The sequence below is a fragment of the Chaetura pelagica genome, unplaced genomic scaffold (assembly GCF_000747805.2).
Source record: "Chaetura pelagica isolate M959 unplaced genomic scaffold, ChaPel_1.0 scaffold386, whole genome shotgun sequence".
Taxonomy (NCBI): Eukaryota; Metazoa; Chordata; class Aves; order Apodiformes; family Apodidae; genus Chaetura; species Chaetura pelagica.
Window position 1 is genome coordinate 3,301,317 of NW_009953703.1, and position 23,297 is coordinate 3,324,613.

Here is a 23,297-nt window from a genome sequence, read left to right on the forward strand (position 1 = left end):
AATACCAGAGACTCTTTCATATACTCCTAAAACCACAGAAAATTCCTATTTTAGACAAAGTTCTCTTGGAAATACAAGTAGTGGCAATAGCCAGCATGGCAGCCCAAGCAAACTGCCCTTCAGATCATCTCCAAAAGTAGACTTGTTTCACAGCACTTCAAAATGTGATGGAAACAAATCTCAGAAAGACGCACGTAGTCTATCTGTCCAGAGTGAGAAAAGCACTGAAAGTTTTAAACATGAAGTTGTAAGTAAAAAAAGTGTTCTGCCAGCAGAATTGGAGCTAGAAGCGTCAGCTGCTGTATCTTCCAAACAAATGTTACAATTTCAAAGCTCGGATCGAATGAAGTGTCCTCATAAACTGGAAGCAACAAAGTCACAAAGACAGAAAATGTCTTTAAAGTTAGCAGAAGCCTCTGAGAAGGTTACCAGTGTTTTGAGTTCACCAGCTCAACAATCTACAATAGAGGAGAAAGTCATGTTATGCATCCAAGAAAATGTGCAAAAGGGCCAGGGACAAACCAAATCTCCTACTGTGGAGACTAAACAAAAGACTGGGCCCTCTCTAGCTAGTTGGTTTGGCTTTCGAAAGAGTAAGCTCCCAGCACTGAGTAGCAGGAAAACTGATGTACCTAAAACAAAGGTAGAAAAAAAAGATGTAAAAGTTTCAGGATTTGGAATTAAGCAGGCAAAATTGGAGAGAAGAAAAGAAAAAAGGAAAACGGAGCCGCACTGTGAAATAGAAAATGAAATTAACAGGATAACAGACAACAGTGATATTCTAGCTGATGTCATGGAGAGCAAAATTATGAAACCTTCACAAGACATGCTTGGTGAGATGGAGTGTGAACAAGTCAAAGGTTCCACCACAGCTACATACTCACCAAGAGACAGTTTTATGAAAGAGCTTTTAAACAGGTAAAAAACTCTGGAACACAATTTGGGGTGTGTTGCTATATGCTGTAGCTTTACAGATGTTCAGGTGCTAAGTTCAGTGTGTGCTCCTTTTAGGCTAAGAATGCACAGTAGTAATCAGAAGGTACACTATCAGGTCTTTTATCTCTATGGGGAAGAAACATTAATAATGAGATTATGGTTTTGTTCATGTTACTATGTTAACCAAGCCAATGGTCTTTGAAATTAAAGAATGGCAAGTTATATCCAAGTTGATAGAAATTCAAATTATTCCAGAAATCAAGAATCTAAGCAGATGGTGTGTAAAGAGAGAGGATAATTAGATACATGTTGAAATATATTCCATCTTCATATATTGTAACCAGCAAATATATATTTGGTAACTAGTCAGAATTAATGATCTTTCTAGCTACCACAAGCTTTGGTCACAGAAGAACTTAGCAATTGCTATACTGTGTTTTCACATTTGCCCCACAGCCATCTCAAATATAAAATAAATCATTATACGTGAAAGACTGAATTGATATACTACCTGAAATTGCAAGTGACAGATTTGATCAAGGCTAGTTAGAAACATTTATCACTCAAAGGTCTAGAGACAGAAAGATACAGAGAGGTTACTTTAAACATTAAAGGAATGGGAAAGTAGAGTGATTGAAGAAGGGCAGTGTAATTTATCAGAGGAATCACTCTCTACCTGCAGAGTTGATAAGAAAGCAGCTCAGCAGACAGAAAGTGGATCAAATAATGTTTCCTACAGGAGTGTGTCGAAGGGCAGCTCCCAGGGCTCCTCTGTTCACGGCAACTCCATCAGCTCTCAAGGAAACCACAAGAAAAACAGTAACACAAAAGCTGATATGGAAATGCAGAATCAGACCCTGGTAAGTGTTTTAGTACATGAAAACATTATTAACTTCTTTTTAACTTCTGATGTGTTCCTTGTTGTCAGAACAGACAAACGGGATAATAACTGTTTATATATGATAGAAAAATTTTGTGTAGCTAGAGAATTGTGAATTAATACAAAAGCTGGCAGCTTGACTAAAGGCCAGATTATACAGCTAGTCATGAAGATCCTACTGCTTCTGCTGGCAGTTCAATTCCAGTGGAGATATATGCACAAAGATGCTATAATCATACTGTAGTAGAGTGAAATAATAGGACCACTTTTTTCATTTTTTTCCCCTTTCCCTGAAAATTGCATGCCAGTGTTGAACATTCCTCTGAACATTGTAGGAATCATTAAGCCTAAAAAGTGCACTGCTCATGGGGAAGGAAAAGGCAAAGTATTTGACCATATTTGGGTATATTTGTCACTTAAGAGAGTCTTTCAAAAGGAAAAACATACATTTGAGTCACGTCTCTCTCTGTGCCATGGAAAATCTCCCTGTTAATGCCCTGTAGTTAGTTTTATGCTTCAATAAGATGCTACCTATACTTGATAATTTTAATTTACCCAGAGTAAGAACATTGCCATGTAGAAGAAAAATAATTTTCTGTTAGCTGCTTGATTTCTGGTTCTTGAAAGGTTACGTGAGTGGCTAACTCTTCTGCATCAAGAAGCATACACGCAGCATCTGGGATTGTAGCCTAAAGTCAGCCTGAATGTGTGCCTTCCTGTGTGAAGCTTCTAATAATTAACCTTAGAATTTAGTGACCAATTTCTGGCCTAGCTAGGACTTTTCTCGTGATGTTTTGTAGTCCAGGCACCAGGAGAACAGAGATGTTTTAACTAGATGAGCGTTCTTTTCTCATCCCTGATAGCTGTCATGAATATATTATGATGATGATTATTAACAGTAGAAGCAATTTTCACAAAATAGTCTGAAAACTTTTGCCAAATACAACACTGAACATGAAGTTGAGGCTATTACTGTTGTGATAAAACTGAGTTATTGAAGTACAGCACATGAAACTGTTTCATCTGGGATAATTTGAAGTACAACAGTTTTTTAAATGTGTTTCAAGGGTAAAACAAATTTCAAAGTGCTTCATAATGGGAACTGGAAAAACTCTTTGCTTAGTACTGTCATTTAGGATGCTTAAGGTTAAAGTATCCCACACATGGTTTCAACTTCATGCAAATGATTTTTACATGAATGCAGATGTCTTTCCTAAGAAAACTGCAAGGTCTTTTTTTTTAAGTTACGAGGAACGTATGTGGAATGAATTTGTTGGAAAACTTTTTACTCCTGACTCCTGTGGTATCATCTCTTTGAAAATGTAGATGTCTCCTGCATTATAAAACCACAAATTATAAGCATATCTAAGGCTGTCCTTGTAGTGTCACTGAAAGGGAAGAGAGAGAATGAAAGTCTGGAAATGTGCAATATGCAGGAAATTCAATCCAACTGATCTAGAACTTTGATAGCAAAGCAGAGCCCCTTATCAGAGCCACTCAGTTTAACTATGCCCCATTTAATACAGTCCTGACAGCTTAGGGTATATCTTCACTGTACAGAAGTACAAAAAACTCTACACATTGCTTCTACAATTTCTTTCTAGCTTAGTATTTCCTAATGCTGCAATAATTTGCTGTGCTTTTTTTCTGTCATTTTGTGAAGTCTTTCTAAATGCAGTGATAATAGTAATTTAAGACTTCAAGTATATCTTCAAGGAAAGCACTTTGTTTTTTCAGAGAGCTACAACTTGTCCTTAATATACATAAATAATGGAGAACTGCTAATTATACTGTTTAGTTTTTAAGGACATGTTGGTCATGGAGAAAAGGCATGACCAGTTCTATAACTTACACACTTTTGTTTGCAGAGAATCAAAGTATTTTCTGCATTGTTTTTGAAGATTAAGTTGTATTATATGCTTCATCTTTGTGAGTTTCATATTGTGTTTTTAGTGGCACTTTTTTCCTAAAAGAAGTATCTCATGCCAAAAGACTGAGGACATCTAGAATAACATAAATAAAAATGTGCTTACAGTTCTAAATGTGAACTTACAAAAGAGATATACCTGAAGATTCCACAGTATGTGATATTTCATCTTGTCCTCCAAACCTCTGCAAGAAAAACAATGAAAAGTCTTTAAATTCAAAGCTCATGCATCTTATTACTATCATTTCCAGTTACTCTTTGGTGTCTGCTTACTTTGAAGCAGATGGCAAAGGACTGGGAGATTGCTGTGACTGAAAACGGTCACATGTGGTACAATGGCCTAGTGTGCATTTTTATTTTCTTTTTGCTGTTAAAAAGACAAAATGAATACTTTTGGAGAAAAAAAGCATAAATCTTTTGAAAAGTCCTAAACAAATAAGATTTCTTTTCTTTTTTGAACAATGTAAACTGCATTCCATCATTCAGGTTCAGTGCAGATGTATTTAAAACTGCATATCATATATGCACTGCTTCTTTAAATCCTGGCATAACATTTTTTAACATGAATTTTCTATAATGTTTTTCCTTTAAAGCCTGTTTAATTTTTGATGATTAAATCTCTTATCTTGTGATATGCCAGGTAAAGACTTGGGGCACTATTATGCTATAACATATGCATCAATTACCTCTGATTTCTGTTCATGCAAAGGATGTTATTGCTTGACAACCACTGAATTTATGGAAAAAGCAATATTCCACCAATGGCAGCCTTGTGCATTCACCTGCAGAGGAATATGCTTCCCGTTAGTGTTCATCAGAAAAGCACTTTGCTCTAAAGGCCAGCCAACAGAAGTACATGATCCTTTAGCCCACACCAAGGGTATTCCACATTCCCCAATGCTTTTTCATGTCCTTGGCTGGAGCTTAAGGTGAGATACAATCATTTTTGTGCTCACTGCTTCATTTCATCTTTGTGATTTTATTACAGCCCAGTGTAATTTAGAAGAGCCAAGGGCTTTGCTTTGTGAGGTGGAAGTGTGGCACCAAAATCAAGGGACCAAGCATTTTGCATGACTGTGTCTGTCTGCAGTCTGTGTGTTTGGGGAATACCCAGAGATCTATCCTAATATTGTGAAATGTCACATCAGCAGCAAGCCACAGACAGCCATGCAGTCTGCAAATGTGAGAAACTGTTCTACCCTTAATTCAATGCCAAATGATCACATTGTCTTCATTTTCCATAGGCTGGGGCTCCTCATTTCAGAGGAGAAAAGATATAATTACGTCACTGAGACTAAGGGATTATAAATGCACTTTTATAAATCTAGAGAGTGAGCTTTTCATGTCTAAGTGAGGCTGGTCACAAGAGGTCAATAGGGCTGCTTGTGTAAGCCCTCCTGTGATCAAAGCCCTACTGCGATCATATACTGTGATCAAAGATACATCATGCAAATGATGATAAAGTCTACTGGTTTAGATTACAGAACATATTTAATGTTATTGTAAATGTGCCTTAAGTGGTTTAAAACAGTAGAGAGTGATTAACAATTTAAGATCTCTGAGATACTAAAAGTAATTTTTTCTGCAGTGCTGGCTTTCCTTCTCTCATCACCCTGAAAGTATCTTCATTCCTGTTTGATTTATATAGCATGGCAGAAAAATATGTTCCTGGATCTGAATTATGGCCACTGATGGCATGTAATGGAAGGGGTTTTCACTGTGCACTAGGAAGATACTCAGATTATATATACACTTGGGAAGTAGGAGTACAGAAGAACAGACCAAAATATGTCTTCATCTGAAAAACAGAATATCATGGGGATTTTAATAACCCATACTTGCATAACATGCAGGCTCTTAGTGTGCCCTTCATTCTTAAATGAAGTTTTTCTCTCTGCTTAGCTAATAAATGCTTTTAAACAGAGATGGAAACAAAACCACTCAAGTTCAATGTTTGCAAACTGAAGTAACATCACATATTAAGTTCACCATTTTTTTGCAGAGGATTTGAAACATGCTATTTCTAGAGAGAAACAAATAAGAGGTCAGGAGACTGGAGCATCTTTTTTTTTTTTTTTTTATTAATGCAGAAAAATACTTTTTTGAGGAATTTCAAATTCCCAGGGTATTTTTGACTGCTGCATATTGTGACTGAATGAAGTTATTATACTCAGGTATCATTAATATAATAAGATAGACTACATACTTTCACTTTTAGCTGCCCTGTAACTTTACTTGTGTCAATTTCTGAAAAAAATATTCTGTTTTTGTCATGAAGCAAGATAAACAGAGTCACAGATGTTCTTCAATTTTGTTGTTGTACTATATACAGGCTAAAGTAGTCACAGAAAACCTGCAAGAAGAGGAGGAAGACACCATGACAAGGACTACATGTCAGAGTCATGTGATAGGTACAAAATTATATTTTATGCTGGTTTTTATTGCTGTCTCAGTCCTTGGAAAACATCCTGTTTAATTCTCATTTCCTTGTTTGCCCACCTAATGTCAGCTTTAGCATTCATTTAGCTCTGTTCCTTGATAGCCAGATTTCACCAACTGTATAAAAGATGAGTATGCACCATTACCAATTGTGTATCAATGCAATGCTTGACAGAAGGGTTTTGGAATATGGCTATGAAAGATAATTTCAGCCTCCAAAACTATTGGGTTACACATTGTGTCTTAACTCGAGGGTTGTAGCGCATGATACTGTTCAGTGGGAATAATGCTGATATACTGTAAGTCTGCCATCTGGCCTTGAGTGAGTAAAGTTCAAAATAAAATTCTGAACAGAAAAATAATTACTATGGTAAACTAAACTAGGAGGAGTAGCAAAGATGTCTGTTCAGAAGACCTTAAAAGTTCTTATTTGAAAATGAAGTTGCCTTTGCTCTGCTCTTTTCAGTAGGGTAACACCATCTGCCCTGCTTCTTAATTGGCATGTACTAATTTTTAACCTCAGTACATGTTGAAATGCCTAACAGGCACTGGAGGACAAAGCATAAGTGTATTTGGGATCTGTATTGGAGCAGGATGTTACCAATATAAGGAACTGACACTGAATGGAAAAGGTTCTCCTCTAGCAAGTTCCCTCTGCAGGCAGAGACTGCAGCAATAATTAAAACTGATCAGGTGTTTTCAGGACACTAGAAGAGATTTTGCTAGTCAGAAGCTCTTTCATTTCACTAATACTGTCAACCCAGCAAGTGGGGCTGAACAGAGGTACCATGTCTAAACAGGAACCCCCTGGGGTGGTAGGAAAGTGTTCTCATGTCTTATTGACTTGTACGTCCTTTTCAGGCCCAAATGCAGCCAAATAAGTGTGTAATTTGCAGAAAAGGTCCCTAAACTCTTCCCTCTCTAAGAACCCAGCCATATTAATTGGCTCCATTACAGCAACTAAATAAAAACTTTGGACAATGCAGTCTAAGACTGGGTGGATTCTGTGAGGGGGTAGGTACTAGCCCTGAAAGGACAAATATGTACTTCTTATTCTGAACAAAAGACTTACTTTCCATTACTAGAAAAGGCCCAAAATATAATATCTCACCTTAGGCTTTTCAGAATTATTTCTCCTCAGACTGAAATAATTATTTTGCATCCACCCCAAAATTCTCAAAACTTTTACTATTAATTGATGTGAAATGTTTGGGTTTAATTTTTTTTTTATCCAGATACTAGAACAAGAAAAAACAATTATTTGCAGAGCTATTTTTCCAGAAAGACTCCAGCGTTTCCTGGGTGTTCATCAGTGTAATTGATGATTGTGGCTGAAACCTAATTCCTAAATATATGCAGGTGGCTTTTGAGGGTGTTAATATTTTGCTTCTCCCACTGGCAAAACTGAGTCTCTGCCAGGACATGGAGCAGGTGATTATGGAGCAGGTCGGTTGGCATTCCCCAAAGTCAGACTTCAGTTGTACCTTGGGTTCATAAGGCCCTCAGTTACCTGGCAGAGGTCATCCCCATGGATCTGGCCCTCCTGTGCACCAAGTCCTTTTGTTCAAAAAACAAACAAACAAACAAACAAAACCCCATCCTTTTCTTCACCTTTTTTCAGCCTAATGATGTGGATAAAGCAACAGGCAGGACTGTGGCCCCAGTTTGTAGAAGCCCACAGGAGGCAGTGTTAGAGATGCCAGGCAGTGCTGCCCTTGGGAAATTCCTATAGGTTGCACAAAGACCTTTACATCATCTGAATTACACCAATTACAAAAGCATCTTCTTTTCCCCAGTCAATGCCATCTCTTAAAGGCTCAGTGCAGGATGCCAGCTATCCATATTCTGCCTTGTCAAACTATCTAGAATAACTCAAGGAGTTTGCTCTGAGGATCTAGTTGTTAATGTCAGGAAACTCCTTAATGGTGGGAGACATTACATGCAATAGGTAGTATTGGCTCAGTAAAAATAATAGATGTCTAAGCAAATTTGTTAACATTAGCACAGTGAGTCCTAATGCAGAAAGTACCAGAAAAAAATCAGCAGGACAGGCCAAAGCCTGGGAAATTAGAAGCATGGATCTAAGTGCACTTCCTGAATACTCCTAAATCAGTAACTTGCTGTGTTTTATACCACTCTCACCAGGCTGTGTTTTATCTTACATTTGTATTTCAGCTGCTGTATGTCCACATTGCTCTTTGTGCATACCAATCTTTCCTAGGTCTTGTTCAGCTTGTTTTATCAAATTCCTTGACAGAGATTCTGGCATTTTTCTGGTACCAAGGTTTTAATAGAAACATACTGAAAGACTGAAACTCTGTGCAGTTTCTTCAGTCCTTCATTTGGAACATTTCCTATGTCAGTTTGCAATTTTTAGTAAAAAACCAGACACAAGGAAGAACTTGTGAAAATTATAAAGAACGTGTTGGTATGTAGAATTATCTGAGATGTGAGAGACCCAAATTTGGCTTTCTTTGTTATCAGCTTCTGTTTGTCAGAAGCAGAAGGGAATAATACAGGAAGGATGGCTCTTAAAATTACTTGCCTCGTTTCCATCAAGCACCCAGTTGTGAGCCAGGTCCTTAGTCTGATCAAAGAGGGCAGTGGCCCTGTCCTCTGAACAATTCATGTCCTGGTGGAGGCTTTTGGTTTGTTGTTTTCATGGAACAGTTTCACTGTGTTGGGATTTCTTCCAAAACAGGAACATCTTTAAAATACTGAAAATTTCAATGGGCTGGAAGTTCATTTCCTACTGCATTCCTCACCACCATAAATAGTTGTTTTAAGGAAATAAAGGTCACTGTGGTTTTGTAGCTGTATTGTAATGAGTTTATTCTACTGATTTTGATCTAAGCTGTTAAGAAAGTAAGAGCTGAATGTATAGAAGATGTATAAAGGCATTGATTAAGCAGGGAAGATTTTCTTTACATAATAGGAAAAACATGTGTTCCTGTAGTTGTCACTATAAAATACCTAAACTGACATCAGTTCTGCCCAGTTAGCTAATAAACAAGATATATATAACTGAACAGTCTTCAAGGTTGGTATCATGTAAGACAATGCTGGTTCATCACTTTCTAATAATGAGATACTCTTGGGTGTGTTAAACAAAAACGTGTAAATGCCAGTTGCTAGGGTTTTTCATTTCTTCTCAGTTGTTGATCTAGATAAATTTAAGGAATTTAGTGACTTTCTGAATTTTCTAGATTGAAGGAATACAAGAATGCAGAGTAATATAAAATTTCCCTTCCTAGTATACCTATATCTCAGGAACACATGATCATTTCCATAGGAAGCAGTCATTTATATTGTGCTATATTGTACTTAAGCATATATTGAAAACGTGTTTTTTTTTTTAAATCTGGAACAAAAATATGTAATACTCTAGATGCTTTTGCTTTACTGTCAGTAAGGATGCCATACATCCCTGGCAGCACAGATGATACTTGTGCTCCCACTTCCCACAGACAGCAGACCCTAGAATCACTTTCAAGTCCAGTCATCTTCAGAGCTCCTTTCTCAAGCCCTTTGGAATAAAATGCATGGGTTTTGAAAGTGATGAAGTGGGAAATGCTGAAGTGCCCAATAAGAAGAGGGCCATGATACAATGGTTGACTTTCCCTTCATGTTATGAGATACTCCCCAGCTCAGGCAGGTGCAGCAGAGACTCCAAACATTCCTAAAATAAGAATTATTTTCTTGAATGCAAAGACAATGTGTCAAGCTCCTGGCAGTATTGCTTCTGTGTAAACAAGAAAGCCTTCTCTTTACAAAGAAAAAATAATTATGTTTCCCCTAAAGGAGTAGAACTGTCAGTTTATCTTGAATTTCCCCATTGCCACAATGGCCAAAAAAATTGCAAGTCAGTTGCAAGTGACACCTTTACATGGAGAAGTTAATAATTTGAGATATTGAGAAGAAAAAAGCATTTGTGAGAAATTCTAATGTTTCACATTTCAACTGCTGTTTTGAATTAGCAGTCACTCCTGGAAAAGTGTGATTGTCTTAATTATAATGTATTAAGAGTTTTCATTGATAAATGGCTTCAAGGAAAAAGCCAAAAATCCATGGCATAAGAAAATGAATGTTAGTTACTGAATAATTCATGCTTGCAAACAGTTTGAACTCTATGGTACACAAAGACAGTTTCCTTGATTATAATACTCTTCTGTTATGGCTAAAATCAGGGCACTTCAGAGGAGCAAATGTATTTCTGGCCATACAGATCTCTACATAAATTTAAAAAAGTTCCTGACTTTGTTTTCTTCTTAGGGATATCTCTCTGTAGTGAAGAGGAAAGTTAATTCTAATTAATCATATCATTCTTCAGTGTTTATATATAACCTATGCTGAGGCTGAAGAAGGGAAGGCTGAGTGTGCCATTTTCTCAGACTTTAGTGATTTACCAAACCCCATGTGTGAAAGCTACATGATAATAATTTATCTGGATCCAGTTTCCTTTTCTCTTTCTCACCCCAAATGGGTGACACATTCACTAGAGAGTGAACACTGAATATGCTTTTTGCTAACGGTTTACTCAAGCTTCACACCAAACACAATCTCAGCGTATATTCACCAGCCTAAATACACAGATGAGAGGTGTCTGAGGTTTCAAGACTATGCTTAAATTTAAACTCAAGTTTAAATACAAAGAAAGGGGATATGTTTGGTTGTTTGGTTGGTTGCTTTGTTGGTTGGTTGGGGTTTTTTTGGTCCCAGATACTTCAATGTGCAAATACATTTTTTCACCATAGTGGATTTCCAGTGATTAATACAACTTTGGCAAGTCCTAAATAAATCAAGCAGGCACTTCTGGTCTAAAGCACTGAAGTCCAGGGAGTATATGAAATCATGGACAGTTCTTCTAGATTAATTCTTTTATTAAATCAGAAAATTTTTGCTTTCAAATGTATCTTTAATATGTCACTGAGGGAACTAAAAGGTCAGGATTCATTCTTCAATAAAAGTCTCTTGAGTTTTGACATCAGTGACACCATTGCAGGTGGGTTTTGTCCTAAGAATGACATCACGGATAAAAATAAAATGAATTGTAAAAATCTGAATATACCTGCAGTTTGCTTCAGCATTTTGGGTACTCCTGAGAGCAAATACTTGATAACACAAGAATTGGTGGTAGCATGGCAAAATATATCTGGGTTTTGTTGGTACTATCAGCTCCACTGGAAGCACAAGATATGACCCACTGAAGCTGTATGGGGAGTTAATTCCCTGAGGAAGGCTGGGATTAGAATCCATAGTAGAAGGAATCACCATTCTTGGAAATAAATTATCTAACTGTGGCATTGACCCCTACTGGGTTTGGAGTATTTAAGGTGAAATTTAGAGCCAGGCAAAGATTATGAAGGTAAACGTACTCTGAATTTTTTAAAATTTGAAGAAAAACTTGGGTCTAATTTTTATCCCGTTTTCATTAGAGGTCTGGGTCAGTTGCTCAAAATTGATTCATCCAACATTAAATGGGAACCTTGTAGTTACTGGCATTTCTGTAATACAAAGAAAATGCCTGAAGATCCTTAAAAGGGTTTTTTTTAAGTTTCTGGCTAGATAAAGGGTTGGGCTTCCACCCTATCACCACATTGGAAGTTCATTGCAGACTTTGCTGCTTTGTGCTAGAACAAAAACACACCCTGAGGTCAAGGGATGCTTTTGTAGCTCTACTATAGCCCAGTGCTCAATTCTATTACAATTCTTGATAATCATCTGCCTTATAGCAGGCTTTGTCATTTTTTTATTTTTTTTTGTACTTTCCAAGAAAAACTTTGCAGAAGGGTTTTCCACTCAAAAGGCAATCTTGTCAGAAAAAAAGGAAGGTCTGTCTTTTAAGCAACTTTTTGAAGATCTGCCTTCTTTAGAGAACATTTATTTAAATCCCTTATGTTCCATAAAGAAGTGTTGTTGGTATTTTATGTGTTGCATTTTGTTGTAAAGCCCACCCCCTTTAAGCATTGCATGCGGCAAAGAAAAGTAATCAAACTACATTTTCAGTAGAATCCAAGAATGTCCTTCACAGCGAATTTTATGGATGAGTTGCTAGCAACCTGATATCAATTTCACAGATATACTGATAGCAAATGTAGGACATGTAACACAGTGTAGATGTAAGTGGGTTTGACTTAAAATGAAATGTCACTGTTATAATTATTTGTATTGAGGTATCAAAATACTAAGGATGATAGCCTTAGCTGTGTATTCTGATACTGTTTTATTCAGCACCAGTAGCCATAGTATGAAAAAAAAATATATAAAATAAAAACCACACACTCTAAGCAGACTTTTTTTATGAGAATGACCTGCATTCTTTGTAGTACTCCAGGTAAATGTGTTTGGCTCTGACTCTTCTTATCATTCTTCTGCAGGATTTTCCCACAGATAAACCCATTTAATGTCAAGATACTCTTTTCTCACTTTTCCTGTGGTGTTTGTTCACCTGCATCATTTAGAACTGGTGGTCACCCTTAACTTCTGTGTGGTGCCCCAGAATTGCTCTCCATCTGACTAGTCAGAAATTCAGTCCACAATATAGATCCTACCTTTTTGTTTTCCATACCAATACTATTTCTAACCAACAGATCCTTGCTCTGCCTTCTTTCTCTTGGTTTCTTGCTGAAATCTAGGTCTGATGAACACCAGACCTGAAAAAGAATGTTTCAGATTTTATTTCTGATTGTGCCTTTTAGTGGAGACCTACCTCTGCCAAACAAAATACTTAGTTTCATCCACCATTATGGAACTGCTCAAAGTTTGGGTGTTTTTACTAGAGTACCAAGTAAACAGCTATTGAATTAATGTTTTCTCAGGGAATGGAAATAGATGTGAAGGAAACAAGCCTGATTAATGTGGCAAATACATTAAGTCTGACACACATCATTTCAAAACATGTCCATTAAGCCTGACATATTTGAACAAACACATTTACATTAAAGAACCCTCAAAACCTGGAGACAGATTAGGTGAGGTCTGTAATGAATTACTGAGATAAATGTAACAGAATAAGTGACAGAGGAAAGATGGTGAACAAATTGATCTGCATTACAGCCTGTGCATTCAGTAGAGAGGTGATCCACGTCACTGTGGAGAGGCAAAAGGGTAATCCAGAAGTTGCTTAAATGTCAGGCAAATCCTTGGATGCCTCTAATGCATTTAATGAAGAACAATATTCAACTGATAAAATGTCTTGACTGCAAAAGAAATCCTCTCTTGTCATGAAGTCTCAACTCCTGAAAAACAACTTAACCACTGTCAGTGTTAATTCCTTTCATCAGGCCATTGATAGAAGTTGAGAAGAACCATTTAGCAATCATTTTATCACCGATACAGCAGTTAAATCATTCATTTATGCATGATGAGATAAAGGTAAAATGTTTATCTTCCTCATCACCACCTAGTAAAGCTGTGGGAGACCGAGAAGTCCCTACGTGTGAGATTAGTGTCTCTAAAATCTGTCAAACCAAACCCTTTATCACAGGATCCATTTCCAGCCTTGATCTGCTCCTATTTCAAATCTGCTCACTCAAAAATCTGATGTTTTGATACAGGTTGTCATAAGGTATTAGATTTTTTGTGCATCTTCTATACATGAGCATGATACAAGTGTGCATGCATTTATTTGTACATAGGTAACAGAGGCATTTTCTACAGCCCTGTGTGCATGTAGAAGTAGGTGTTAAATCTGTAGGTGCTGACTGCAGTGCTTGTTGTGTTTCCTTGGCTGGAGCTTTGAAATGGGACTTGAGTGTAGCAGGCAACTTAACATGCTCTCTTGGTATATCTAGCCGGGTTGGATATAAGACTAGGTTTCCTATTGCTAAAACAATGATTAATTAATACATACTAAAATAAGCTGCTTGCCTCTAGCAACATAAGGATCCAAACTTGTTCAGAAAAGAACAAACAACAAACCAAAACAAAAAACTCTTGAAATTTAGGGTCATAAGGGTCCTGGAAGATATGGAAGAAATTCTCACAACCTCCTTACCTATCATAGTCTCACTATCCTCAGAATGCTTCAGACAGGAGGTGTATGTGAAAATGCACAAAGAGAACTGAGCTTGGCTGGGTAAAAAGCAGTTACATTTGTATTTTCAGTCACCTAAATGCTTCTGTCAGTTCCTCAGAGTTCATGCCTTTTAGTGCCTCCACCTAATATCCCCAAAGCATTTACATTTTAATGCCATTACCAATCACTTTTGTACTTCAAAATCTTCATTTTTCTAATCCTTTGACACTTGAAATTACCTGTGTCTGTGGTTTACTTAGTTTTCTGAACCAGAATAGCTTAATTGAGGCATCACTGAGGGGAAATCTTGTTTAATAACTAGTAGGTATTGCAAGAACAACTGATGGTCTTGTGTGTAGAAGCACACCCCTAGAAGCACATAGGTTGGGAGTCCTGCTCAGGAACTTAAATCAGTTGAGTTATGAATATCTTCAAGGATATTGTTCTAAACCTGTCCATGACAAATGCACCATTTCTTTGGGAGGCTTTACACAACATTTAGCAGTCCTGTGTTCTTAAGCTGCAATGTTTGTGTTACTGTGGTCATGCTGTAGAGGGGCCTGCCAGGGTGGTGTGGAGCAGCATTCTGCATTTACCATCGCAGGACTTGCTCATCAGACACAACACACATGAGTGCATAAAGCTGATTAAACATCCTCTCATTCTACTGAGTTGCCCTGCATCTTTTAGTGGTGCTTTATTAGCATGTGATTTTTGTATGGCTGAGAAGGCAAACAGGCTACTGTGCAGCATGGAGAGAGGAACAGCTTTATGTGGGTTTGGGCCACCAGAAATGGAACGAGCAGTGTCTGGTGTACTGTGTTCTTGACTCGTGTTTGGCATTTGGGTATTTCTGCAGGGATTAATTTTGAAATTATGGTCTGAAGGAGTCTATTATAATAGAGTGAAACTTTCTGTGTATCTTCCTGGTTGTTACTTATGTTCCTTGAAGATGATGGAGAACCTTGCCAATGTGAATAATAAGAAACTAACGTCCATTAGTGTCTTCTAATTTATGTCAGCTTACCTTCTTCACAGTCTGGCAAAGACAAATCATTTCTTTGTACTTCAAAAGATAGTACACGTAGCACTTGCCTAATTGCCAAGTATTCTGCAGCACTGCTGCAGCCTACTGTCTAGCTTGTCTTCCTTCTGTGGAGAGAATTAATATTTTGGATCAACACTTCCTTATTAGCCACAATGATTTGCTGTTAATTTCCTTCTTTGTCATTGCATTTATTCACCCAGAAATACCAAATTTTATCACTCAAATGAGAAAAAGTGTGGCCCTTTATACATTATATATAGGATACAACCTAATTATCATTCAAGATGCTGAGAATCTGCTGGTATCATTCAGGCTTAAAATGTCAATTAAACAGGATGACTGGGTTCTTCAATGCTGAAGTTAATGCTGCTGTGTGGATTTACACTACTTTACAGTATGGCCCAATCTATATTAATTTTTATCGCTCAAATCAGGACTGTGTCTGATTATCATACCTACTATAGGATAGCACATGCCAGTAGCCTCTATCGTAGTATTAGTCTTTCTCTTTGAAACTTTTCTACTTTGCATGTTTTTTGCTTCTGGCTAGGACCATCTGTAGATGTGTATATGGAGCTTCAGTCATGCATTTCCTATTAGCTGTAATTCATATACCTGAAGTACAAGTGAGCAATCTGAAAAGCATTTTGAATTAGTATGTGTTGAGTTATTTTAAATATTTCTTTCAACTGCATTCACGTGGATTTTGTACTCCTTTCCTACATTTACATCTGGTAGAATTTTTACTTAAAATACCTTTTCATCTAAATTATCAATTATATTGGAGCTGTATTGGCATATGCATCACCAAATTATCACTCTCAGGGTAGGATACCTCTTCCTAATTTTGTTGTTGTCTTGGCCATTTTTAATTGAGTTTAAGGAGCTTTGATTCATGTCTTCAGTTAGAGATGTGCATTGTTGACGCTGGATTATGCAAGACATCATAACATATCATAGATAAACAGGTTCTTCTAAAAACCCCAAAATCACTACACTAGAGAAATAATACCTATACAGTTAGTGCAGTGTTTTTAATACTAGGTTAACTTGAGAATTTCTCAGTGTTTGGACTGTGAGGAAAATAAAAAGAACTCAACAAATACATTTATAGTGCTTAATTTCCCTACTTCCTACCTTTAACATGCAAAGAAGTCCAATGTGTTGTTTCAACATGGTCATACTAATGGTGTTTTTGAAACACTGTGTAACATTGCATTCCTTTTGGTTTTTTATTTTATTTCAAAAAACAGACTTCCTGGAAACAGTCTCTGTTCATTCCTCTGACTTTAAGTCATGGTGGTTTCTTAGAAGCTCCTGCTTCCATGCAGTGAGTTTCACAGTGATTCAGCTGGTTTGGAGGAGCTGAATTTGAGTACTGAAATGGAAAGATTATAGTTCACCTAAAGTTACTCAAAGCTCTCTGTACTCACTCTGTTAATGAGTTTTCACTTCATTAATTAAGAAATAAAATCAGTCTGTTTCAGGTGTGCATGTATGTTTGTAACTGTTTATTAGTAATACCCTTAAGCCATCTGCAGGGCAGAGCTAAAAATAAATTATTTAAAGCTTCATTTAATATTCATGCGGCTTTAATTTCAGTCCTTTCTTGTACTAATAAACAAAAAGCAGTGATGTTACTAAAACAAATACAGCATGTTCTCCTGTGCATTTGCAAAACCCAGAGCTTCCTATGCACTTACATATGGGTCTGTGTTTACAGAGACAGCAGTTACGCTTAAAGCACTATCACTAGTCCTATCTGTTGGGAATAGAAAATCAAAGTAAGTATCTCAATGTGAGTGAAACCAAACTCCAATTTATAAGTGAGTCACTGAAGAGCAGGCAAATCAGTGGTTCCATCCCGTTATCCTTAAATGCCTCAAATGCACTAGTCAGTGAACAGAAACCCTCAGTGGAACAGCCAAGTACCAGCAGCAAATGCTCCCTTGGGCACCGTGTGCAGCCCCTGTGTCTCAGATGCTACGTGTGACCTCTTCCCTTTTGGAACTGCAGTCTAATGCAGTTACTCCCAAACTAAAGTTAAGCCAGCTACCTCTAATAATATTAGCAAAAATAACAATGCTTCTTGCAAGTGTTTTGCAGCTTGCTTTTAATTCCTGAATAGTCTCTAAAGAAGCCAGAGCAAAGGTACACAAGCATTATTCATTCAAATGATTGCAGGTTGGTTATATACTGGTTGCCAGACACCTAAGTTCTTTATTCTCATGATACCACTGTGCAGTGGAAAGATATGATTACCTCTGTGTTTTAATATGAAGAACTGAGGCACAGAGAAAGAGATAGGCCTGTCATTATATGGAAGAGGCATGGGGGAGGCAGTCCTTAGCTAGCAAATGGGTAAATAATAAAAAGTCCTTTCTTGGCCTTTGCTACTTCTTGGTACAATTTCTGAGAGCTGGAAGATGTATTTTCTGTTAGAGAACAGCAAATGAAGGCAAGCATCCATCCATGCCTTGAATGAACAATCCCCAGTAAGATGTTCCTTACACTGTGTGCAATTGTTAGCTCCCAACCTTTCTGTTGCAGGGTACTAAGGGAAACTGAAGGCTATTCTTGCTCAGTGAAAAAGCCTGGAAAAACTACATTTCTGCTTTGTGGCAGATCTGTTACTTGCCTTGGATTCAAACCTTTCCATCACATGGGAGGACTTCTCTTTGTTCCCAGCTGTTACTCATCCACCAAGATTTCTTAAAGATAGTTGCAAATCTGTAAGGCTATTGGCAAATGCAGAGGTAAAACCAAAGGGGGACATACAGCCAAAAAAGAAGAGGGATAACTTCCCAAGGGGTTTCTAAGCTGGCCTCGTTGACAGCCAGGCTGCAGCAGAACTGCATTTAACTAGCTTTTGCAAAAGCCTTAAAGTTGCTCTTCACATAGATTGTAAGTCTCAATATTTCTTTTCTAGCAGGACTAAAATTGTATCTGTTTCTAATATCCTGTTGCCTGAGAACAGTGAGTACCTTTTTAGAAAGAAGGTGTAGCAGTGTAATACAGAGACATAATTCCCCACGTCATTGGGGGTGGGACTTCCACAGCTGAAAGCTGCATACAGGCCCTTGTCTTTAATAGACACTGAGAGGTATGGAGTAGAAAATTCCAAGAATTATCCAAGTTCTTTTCCCAACTCATTTAAGGTTCTATTCTCTGTAGCAAACCTGTTCTAAGTAGGTTGCCACCGTTCTTTCCAAGCATGCAAAGAAGGGATCTAAGTGCCTGGTAGGAGGATGGGAAGCACTTAGAGCACACAAAAAAATACAATCAATAGGTAACTGCCAAATTGGAGTACAGGATTAGTACTCACTATTAATTAAAACTAATCTTTTGACTTACTAGTAGAATTTTGGGACTGGAATTAAAATGAGGCAGCAATTATCTGTCTCAACGCAGAAAATACATTTCAAAGATGAGATTGTGGTCATAGAAAACTGTGAAGACAACTGTCAAACTAGTTGACAAATGACATATTGAAGTTGGTGGGGTTTGCAAAAAAGAGCTTCACTAGGAAGAAGCAATAGAAAGAACACTGAATAAGTTGGTAAAATCTGTCTTTATTGTGCTTGTCACTATATTGTTATTAAAAATCCCAGTTTCAAGCAGCCGTGAATGAAGTGCACTTTTAGATCCATCATTTGAAAATACACTACACAGTCCTCTTCCCATTTACCCTTCCTTTATGTACATTAGAAATAATTCCATTTCACCAGGGCAGTAGCCATGGATGTATCAGGGCTGTGAATATGTGGGTCTTTTCTAGTTTTACCTAGGATAGCTTTTGGATTTTCTTAGTTTTGCATACTGCTTCTTCTCCAGATCTATACAGAAAACAATAAGGCATTTGTCTTTGACTAATTGGATCAAATTATGGTGTAAACTCAGAAGGAATAATCTATTTAAAATTGGCATTGATTTGGCAGAAATACATTCATTTTTGGTGGTTGCTTTAGCATTGCAGATGAAGAGAAGGATGTGCAAATAAAGAGATCTGTTTTGCCATCTGTAGTTTAAGTTCTTCCTGCCAATGCCACATGTAGCTTAAAGATGTTTATTAACTAATACAGCAATTTTGCAGAGACCTATTTATGTCTGAGATATTATTCTAAAGAAAAAAAAAAAAAAGAAAAGAAAAAAAAAAGAAACAGTATTAACTAATAATTTGGCAAATTTCAAAATACTAGAAATATTATAGTCCCTTTATGTTTCAGAAGAAAACAACTACACGTTCTCGGGTACCATGTGTTAGCTTAGTAGGATGTCTTGAACCCTCTGATGCAAATAAAGGTAATTTGTTAGAATTTGTGTATTCTTTTACTGATGGGAATTATGCCCTTTTGGTTTTAGTGCCCTAGATACTCCTTGTAGAAAGCCCATCCAATCTTCCATATCTCTCAAAACCTTCTTTTGAGGCTTAAGTGATTCTGAGGTTCTAAAAACAGCTTGTTGGAAATTTCCCAGTGAAACTGTTCTTGATATAGAGCTATTTTTTACTGACTTTTTTTCTTTCTCCTAAAAATGTCTGCTTTCAGTGGAAAATTCTGGTGGTGCTTAAACTTTTCAGCTGAAATTTGTGTCAATCATGTACAGCTTTTTAGGCCAAAACTTGAAAATTTATGTGAGGAAGATCTCAAACCAGCTGTAGCAGTGGGCACAGGGGAGAATTCTACATGTTTCATGAGATGGGAGGCTTCTTGGAAAGAAAATATGTCCCTGTGATACCAGGATTTTACATAGAAAGCCTGATTTAAGCAGAACTACCTGTGATCTTTTCAACCTAAACTACAGTCATCCTCTTTGCTGCTGTTTATTTTTAATGTTAAGATAGATTGTCCATCAGTGCTAAATAGCATACACACTTCTGTAACTTTGCCACCTCCAAATAGAAACTGTTAGTTTGTGCCAGTCATATGCACTAGATATAGTGTCTGTTTGCAGCCCTTCCATCTGGTATCCATCAGTATGTTCCATTACTAAAAGTGATGTTACCTGATGGGGAATGGCTGAGGTTATTGAGCTACTTCTGGAAATCATGATCCTCTCAAGCAGCACGGAGAGGCAGCTGCCTCCTGTCAGATGTGGCACAAGTTGGAAGAGAGGCAAAACTTTACTTAAAATATGTTAGGGCCTATAATTATTTCCTCTCAGGACCTGCTTCTGTGTATGTCCACATCTAGAAATGTCTCCTCTTATTATGTTTAATTCAAATTGGTTGAATTGCCTGACCATTTTGAGTGGGTTTTTTGTATGTGCATAAGACAATATATCTGCTTAATAGAATTGCCAGCGTTATTTTGACTCTGTGGGCAAAACTTTGAATCTTGAGGTTTCTGTAAATATATTTTTTTAATAATTTAAGCATCATCATAGAACTCATGTATTGTTTTAACTAGACAGTCAAAATAACCATGGATGAATATATAGATATATATATACTTCTTAAAAGTATAAGTCCCTATGTAAAAAAGACAGATGGATATGTGATTTGTTAATAGACTAAGCATCTGTGAAACTCTTTAACATGCAACATAAAAATACTTTATTAGAATGTGAGTCTTTACCTGAGGAAACATTTTGAAATGCTCTTGAGTTACTCAGTTAAAGATTTCTTTACAATAACTTGACGTTATATCCCCCTTAGTATCTTTCCACATAATTGAAGAAATGTGTATCAGAACCTGTGTTTAAAAGCTGTGTTGTCACCTCACATCTTCTATTGTGTGATATTAGTGAAATGTCTTGGGTATGCTCTAGGACTCAATACAGCTTTACAGAAGTTCAACGTTAGAAAGACCTAATCTGACAATGGGACAGATTCTGCTCCATTGCTTATTTTGAGTAATACCCACCCTGTTGCAACAATCATTGTAGAACTTGGCCTGAGGGAGGCTGGACCCATGTTTCTTTAATGGTCTCAAGTTGTGCCAGGGGAGGTTTAGGTGAGATATTAGAAGAAACTTCTTCACTGAAAGGATAATTAAACACTAGAATAGACTGCCCAGGGAGGTGGTTGAATCACCATCCCTGGAGGTGTTTAAAAGACATATAGCTGTGGTGCTGAGGGACACAGCTAAAGCACTGGACGTGGTAGAGCTAGGGTAATAGTAGGTAGAGTTAGGTAGTGGTTGGACTTGATCTTTTAAGTCTTTTCCAACCACAATGACTCTGTGCTTCTGTGATTCCTCTGTTTTGCTGGAAGCAATTCCCTTCATAGTAGCTGTTCTATGTTTCCTTTTTTTTTCCTGAAAATTGATTTTCCTTTCACATTTGTTTTATAAAAAGAGTACCAGAGAAGGGTGCTATACAACAACATAAAACAGCATGGTACCAGTTCAGACTGAGAGCTCCTAGCACTCAGAGAGTGACTGATACCAAAGCCACTGAAGGAACACAAGGGCAATGTCAGCAGTCAGCTTTGCTGGGTATTCTCTCCCAGTCTCCAGTGATTTGTACCAAGGGTAGTTTCTGAGCTAGAGGTGGTGTGTTTGTGGCAAGTTTCAGAAGAAATCTAAAAAGCTGAAAAATAATTTGTTTTCATGATCTGTTGCTGATATTTAAGTTGCATTCTTAAGTGGGCTCAGGAGGATGGCCTAAAATACTGTAATGAATTCTAGGTTGTCAGTTCTTGTCAGTAGACTGTGTTTACTTTAACTCTTCAATTTTTCGTTTTGAAGGAACATGTAAAAAACCTACAGAAGGAGCTGCTATTGTAATTTTCATCAGTGATTAATTAATTTTTAGAATTCCTGATACCTACCAGCCTGAATATCCCCTTTCTGTTCTCCTCTTGTCCATACTGTCAGAATGGTGCACAAAGATCCTTTTTCCTCACATCTAATTTGGGTGCTGACTCCGTGCTGAAGAGATCTCGGGGGTTTATTGACACCAGAAAGCTGTGATGAAACACCAGTGATTTGGGAATATGACAAAACCTGTCCAACTGCACAAATGACCATGGTGTCCAAGTGATGTAGGACATGAAGTGCGTGATCACCTTGCCTATGAAAATATTAAACCTGAATTTTTTTGAGGAGTAGGGAGATCAACAAACTTTGAGAAAACTTTCTATGCAGTATTAACTCCTTTTTGCTTAGTTGCTGAGAAGCTTCTCAACATTAAAGATCTTCCTCAGATTGGCCACAAAGGTCTTTAACCTTGTAATCAAAAGATTCCCATGCATTAAGGAGTATTTGATCTCCAAAAAATTTCTCTAAATCCTTTCTTATTTCTGTTTTCTGTTTGGAGAAATCTTCCTCCACAGTGGGACTTCCAGGGACTTTGTTTTCTGCCAAGACTCAAATTACATTATGGGAGGTGAAGGAGCTATTTCAGTATTTCAGATGTTTGATTCTAGTCTGTTCAGTGAAATGGCAGATGGTTAATCTGTCTGTGTCCACTGTAAAAACTAATACTATTGCATGACCTTCTTTCTTCCCTGGCAGGAAAAGAGGCAAAAAAACCCCCAGAATCAGGCAAGAAATTTGGCTTGTGTGCCAGGAAAAATTTCCAACCAAAAGCAATTAAGCTCATATATAACTTTTTTCAGGCTTTAATGCTTTACAGAATTCATTTTTCATCTCTTCAGTAGTACTGCTGCAGCATCAGAGATTTAACTTTTACATATTGTCATTATGTAGGCTTGTGCAGCTTTTGCTGATAACTGTCATTTGAAGTGTCAGTGCAACTGATGAAATCAGATGGGCCATGAACGGTTTGGTTTGAAAGCTGTCACTGAGATGTAGAACATGGGATTTTTTATTTTGCAGTTGCTTCATAAAAGTTTCAAACTGGCACAAGATCATGTATATTCATGCATTCACTAATACAAATTCTTCTGAGAGCTACTTTTGTGTTTATATAATATAACTTCAGGGGTGAATTAGTTGCTTTTATTAACATCCATGAAGAATTTTGTGGTGTACTCTGTGAATTTAGGACTAGGTTTTTGAGGATTGCTCAACATAGCTGAGTAACAGGATTTTTTAAAACTCTGTCTTAAAGTGCAACAGAGGTAGCTGATGAGCTTTGAGCACTT

The 23,297-nt window shown here is 37.2% G+C and overlaps 1 protein-coding gene across 1 annotated transcript in view; it reads left to right on the top strand.

Annotated features, from left to right (window-relative positions):
* NCKAP5 (NCK-associated protein 5) overlaps positions 1 to 23,297 on the top strand; it is a 337,214-nt gene that overhangs the window by 296,245 nt on the left and 17,672 nt on the right. Inside the window, exons 13-15 of the mRNA XM_010000398.1 lie at positions 11 to 918; positions 1,619 to 1,796; positions 6,076 to 6,154. Of these exons, the coding sequence (XP_009998700.1) occupies positions 11 to 918; positions 1,619 to 1,796; positions 6,076 to 6,154 (1,165 nt within the window). The remainder of the gene's footprint in view (positions 1 to 10; positions 919 to 1,618; positions 1,797 to 6,075; positions 6,155 to 23,297) is intronic.